Below are 5,513 nucleotides of genomic sequence, written 5' to 3' on the forward strand. Positions count from 1 at the left end.
TTCAAAATACTGGAGTCATCAAGAGGAACCTTTCTTCTGGTAGGTACAGCCATAATGCTCACTGTAACAGATTTATTGTGGAGAAGGGAAGTAGAGAGTAAGACAAACCATCAACTTAAACTCTCCCTGTTGCAAACACTTAATATGATTTTTCATTTATTGTTAATTTATTGTCATTGAAAGCACTATAAGAAGAGAAAGTAAAGAATCACCTGCATGTGCTTACGGAGTTTCGTTAAGGCCTCTTCTGCTTCCTGAAAAGTTTCATCCAAACTTAAAGCTTTTTTATAGTAATTCTCAGCATTTAGTAGTTTATCTTCCTCTTCCAATCTAAAATTCAAGTGACAATTCATATATAGTTAAGCCACAGATTTTGACAGCTTTTTCTTATTTTTAGGACTACCCTTCTTATTTGCACTATGACACTACTACTGCATCCATCCAAGACCCTATCTTAACACACACCCCCCAGTAAAGAAATAAAATGCTATTTCTGAGATATTACCTCCTAATCATCATCAGTAATACTGTTCTATTCCCTGAATATTCAAAAGTAAAATTTTGTGTTACAGTGGTGAATTAATATTTCATTAACAGTGACAGAAGATCACTTTGTTACAAATACTTTCTTTAAAAAAAATGAAACAACAAACCTATTGAAATATATTCAAACACTTCACAAGACTTTATGCAAGCCTGGTAACCTACCAGTGAAAGGATATCAAGGATTAAACCTCAAATGTTTTGCCAGGATTTTAACTGGGACAGAGGAGAAAGCGTAAACCAACTGCACAAGCAGGTATACTTCCAACAAAGACTTTTTTTTTTTTTTTGTAAACACACATAGCTAGGAAGGACTGATGCCATTCTGTGTCCTAACTAGAATGGTATTAAAAAAATATTATAAGAAAAATTGGTAACAACCAAAGAAAACCATAACCCAAACACTTACTGCCCGCCTCTTTCCACAAGTGTCTGACAGAGGTATTTTCTTGCATTTCTATGGGTAGGACAGTTTTCTAAAGCAATTTCAAAATCACTTATGGCTTTGTTCAGACTTCCTTTTGTTGCATACCTAGAACAAAAGAAGAGTTGCACAGATTTTAGTGACGTTTGTCTTTCACAAAGTAGAGAAGCCAGTGAAACAAGCAGACTTACAAAGCTCCGCGTGCTACCAAAGCTTCAACGTTTTGTGGATCAATTTCCAAAGCTTTGTTGTACTCATTCATGGCTTCCACATGGCGCCCAACCTTAAAATAATCAACCCCAGCCTTCACACTGGAGAAAAATATTTAGAAAATATTAGGTACAGTTAGCCTACGCAGATTCTATATTGTCAAATACTCCAAAATTATGGTTCCAAACAAGTGATAGGTAATAAAACTTGACCTTGTTACCGTGTACTTAACACCGGCATTTCAAATTAATGCAATATTGACATAATTCCACAACAATGTGTTTTCTTTAATCCAAAATCTTAAGGCACTGGACAGCATTTCTGCAAATGGTGCTACTACATTATGCTCTTTCTCAATTACAGAATGGATACTTAAGAACTTTTCTGCCAAAACTATGTATGACCTACCACCATTAAACTGGAACAGGCTTAATTATATCCAAAAGCTAAAAATCACCATTAGGCCAATGACACGAGATGAGATGGGTACATGGTACACTAAAACCAGTTCGTCTCAAACTGGAATATTTTGAGGTTTTTTGTTTCATGTTACCTGAACCTTTGTTCTACGTTTGCCAAGAGATTAAGTTATCAGAAGAGATCTGATATGAGTTGAATTTCAGAACTCTTCATTACAGACTTCTTTAAGAATTAAAATATATATTTAATTTAACATTATAAACAACTTTTCCTGCAATTAATCTAAGTTGCAAAATACTATTGTTTTTAAAAAAATACTGCTTTGTTAGCATAGATACCAGAAATTCTGAGGCTTCACTCAATTTTTTTTTTTTTGAGCTGGTAGCTTCAAGAGAAGTTTTTCCACAAAAAAAATTATGTTTTTAGGAGAAAAGCCTCTCTTACTTCTGCCTCCTCCGCACTGTAGCACACCCAAATACACTGCACAGCGTAAAAGCAATAGCACCCACCCAGAGCTGCTGTTCCAAATGCAGCCAGGGAAATACATGCAACTTTTCAAAGACAGTAATTGCACTTGTTGAATCTACAGTTTGAGGCTTAAATGGCATCAAAAGCAGTATTAGGTCATTCAACACCCAATTATAAAATGGAAAATTGTATTATTTGGTATTGTCACAAATCTTGCACTCATCTCATCAACGGGCCAGCTATTATAAATATTCTAAGAAGTCCTCCCTTAAGCCTGACCCATAGTTTGGAACTGAATCATGAGGCTTTATCTACCACGCAGCCACTCGGTAGTTAGGGTTACTTTCAAGAAGATCTTCCTGGTTACATCAATACACGTGCAGTGGAAAAACTAGTTCAATGTGTATTTTGTTTTAAGAAATATAACCTATAACCTAATATAACCTAACACTAAGCTCTGACAAGAATAAGTATCACATACCATTTCAAGGCCCAAGATGCAGATTGCTTTTTCCTCAATGCAGGAGCAAAATCTTCTTCGTTAAAATTTTTCCTTTACAGAAAAAAGAAACAAAAATATCATGTTGGCCTTCCGAATCTACAAAACTAAACTTACAACATGTAATGCAGTCAAAATAAGCTGAAATATTATTTATGCAATGCCTTACTGCTCTCGCTCAGTCAGGAACATTCTTTTGTATTTCTGAAACCAGTTTATCCAAATCCATTAAAAAAGTGATGAATTGAACTAGTCCTGCTGCAGTACATTTAACACAAACACACCATATTCACACCTGCTTTCAGACTTATTATATACAGGGCTCACAACATCAATTGTTGTATACGTTTGAACCTATTTTACTGAAGAGGTCAGATCTATTACTAAAATAAACATTGTGTATAAACACCTGACAGACAATGTTAAAACTTAAACACCCTGCATTTTGACCCAAAGACGTTGAAAAGATCTAAGCAATAAATTCCTACACTATTTAGTTTCAAACATTTTGTGTGATACGGTGTCTTGCTTATTCAGAACATCAGATTTTCAAATGTACATTTCTTACTCTAGAGGAGTTTGCTTTTAAATATTTAAGGACATGTAAGCTGCAGTCATGCAAATCAAAATGAAAAAGGTTTAAGTATAAGTGGTCTAGGACTTCCACTCACAAGTCTATTTCAGTGGATTATAATAATCTCCACAAAGCTATAGGATAGTAACAATGTAAAAATTGCTTACATTTGAAGACTTCTCATCAAAGACGGTGGATTTGATTCACTTAGTCCTAGTTTTTCTGCTAAGTATTCAACTAACGATGGATTAGCAAATCCTGGGGAACGATGCAAAACCTCTTCAAATGTCTCTGCTGTATTAGCAACTTCCATGCTTCGCCTTAAAAAAAAAAAGCACCACTGTACACAAACACAACCTCCCAGACACTATACTCAATTTTATAATTATTACATTCAGAATAAAAATGCCTATATTGGTATTTATTACTGCTTACAAGCTGTTCTCTTTTACAGGCATGTACTTTCCTACTATTTAGCAACCCTTACATCCTCTAGCATCAGAGAGCTTTTGAGACATATTTTAGCACCCATCTAGGTATCTCCAGGACATACAAAATCATTACAAAAATTGCAAAGATAGCTGTGTCCTTCTATCTTCTAAGGATAATTTTAAAATTTTAAGAGTTTCATATTCCAGTCTCCCAAGGTTTTTGTTTCTTGGGAGTTTTTATTGTTGGTTTTGGGGTTTGGGTTTTTTACTGTTAACACGGGGCCACAGTAACAGATACCTCACTCTGCTTTTTCCTTTCCTTACATTTTGGGAAAGATGCTAAAAGACCAAACACACCTGACATATCCAGAAACGAGTAAAAAAACCAGTAAAACAAGTTAAAGAGATGTACAACAAAAACTATATAATCATCCAATTAAATCAGAAAGACCATCAACAAGTTTAAAGAACAATCTGTCAAAGACGGTCTTCAGACACAATGAATACACCTAGCGAATACAGTTGAATAGCATAATCTTACTTATAATGTAACGGGAAGTCATCGGACGTAATTACGCCTAGTTTTGTACTGGAAAGATTGGGTGGAAGAGCTGAGCTGTAAAGTGACACTGTGAGCTTCTCATGGTAACGATCAACGTCCTTGACAGCAGCTATAGAAAGAACAAACGTTAAGATAAAATTATAGAAATGTCTCAAAACCAAACCAAACACATTCCTGACAGCTTTTGCAGCTACTTACCTCGAATAAGGTCTCCAGTTTGGTAGTAAGATAAAGGATCTCCATGGTTGCTTTGAGAAGGCACATCTCTCAAAGGACAAAGAGCCTACAATAGAAGAAAGTAGGAATATCACAAACAAAGCCAAAAGATTTTTTTTTCTCCCCAAGGCTATGCCAAATTATCTTAATCTTAATGGACATTGAAGCCCTGATAGTTAAAAGCATGGCTTGTTCAAATAAAAAGTTATGCATCTTTAAGCAATCGACTTTTCAACTCAAAAATAATAAATATTGAGTATGGGCCATAAAAATAAGTATTTGCTGACTCAGCAAAGCATCATAAGCTGCCCACAAATTCAGCCACCACCCACCATCCCAAAGTTCAGTTTCAGCTTTACACACACAACTCCATTAATAAATGCAACAGACAACTAATACATTAAAAAAGTTACTACTTATCAAGAATAAAATACTGATCAAGGCTACATCTTACAGTGATTTCTAGATCTGAAATCTCCCGTATGATACCACTTCCCAGACAAATCAACACCATGAAAAAGCCAAATTCACGAATAGAAGTAATCTTGCCAATCACAATATCACCACGTTCGATGTCTCGAAAAAAAAATTCTCTCCTGTCTTCCCTGGGAACCTCCATGAACCGTTCCAGGGGAGGCATGACAGCATAATACTCTGCAACACATGAGAAATCCACAGTTAAAGAGTTACCAAGCTACAACCTGAAAGCACAAAATGCTTCGTGATAGCAAAACATGTTAAAAACTGATTTATCTGTGCTAGCAGGAAGTTTACTCACAGCCTATAAAAAGTAACAGCAGAGATTTTAATCCTGTTTTCAAAAACACTGGTAATTTAAGCTCAGTGTCCTTACACACCCCAGCTGGCGTTACAGAATGGCACCTTCCCAGTAGGACCGCCGCTCACTCGTAACCAGGCTCACCTTCATTTTCTTCGATCGTGTCGGAGAGAGGTCCGTTGGGCTTCCACGAGTGAGCAAAAAGGAGATCAGCCTTTTTAGCGATGAAGCGCTTTATCTCGGTGTCAACGCTCGTCTCCTCTCTCCTAGAGGAAGGAGAACCCGGTGAGAAACACCCCGCGGCCCCCTCACGGCCCGCTCGCTCCCCTCGACCCTCACCAGGTGGGCGGCGGGTGCGGGGCTCCGCGGGGCGGCTCCAGAGCAGCCC

General features: G+C 36.9%; 1 protein-coding gene across 1 annotated transcript in view; it reads right to left on the reverse strand.

Moving 5' to 3' along the window:
• The window catches only part of TTC14 (tetratricopeptide repeat domain 14), a 13,542-nt gene that overhangs the window by 3,615 nt on the left and 4,414 nt on the right, over positions 1 to 5,513 (reverse strand). Inside the window, exons 4-12 of the mRNA XM_009895327.1 lie at positions 5,270 to 5,391; positions 4,802 to 5,001; positions 4,330 to 4,414; positions 4,111 to 4,240; positions 3,306 to 3,458; positions 2,547 to 2,618; positions 1,159 to 1,278; positions 953 to 1,075; positions 213 to 330 (exon numbers count right to left, since the gene is read on the reverse strand). Of these exons, the coding sequence (XP_009893629.1) occupies positions 213 to 330; positions 953 to 1,075; positions 1,159 to 1,278; positions 2,547 to 2,618; positions 3,306 to 3,458; positions 4,111 to 4,240; positions 4,330 to 4,414; positions 4,802 to 5,001; positions 5,270 to 5,391 (1,123 nt within the window). The remainder of the gene's footprint in view (positions 1 to 212; positions 331 to 952; positions 1,076 to 1,158; positions 1,279 to 2,546; positions 2,619 to 3,305; positions 3,459 to 4,110; positions 4,241 to 4,329; positions 4,415 to 4,801; positions 5,002 to 5,269; positions 5,392 to 5,513) is intronic.

This window comes from Charadrius vociferus, unplaced genomic scaffold (assembly GCF_000708025.1).
Source record: "Charadrius vociferus isolate BGI_N301 unplaced genomic scaffold, ASM70802v2 scaffold311, whole genome shotgun sequence".
In the NCBI taxonomy this organism is placed as follows: Eukaryota; Metazoa; Chordata; class Aves; order Charadriiformes; family Charadriidae; genus Charadrius; species Charadrius vociferus.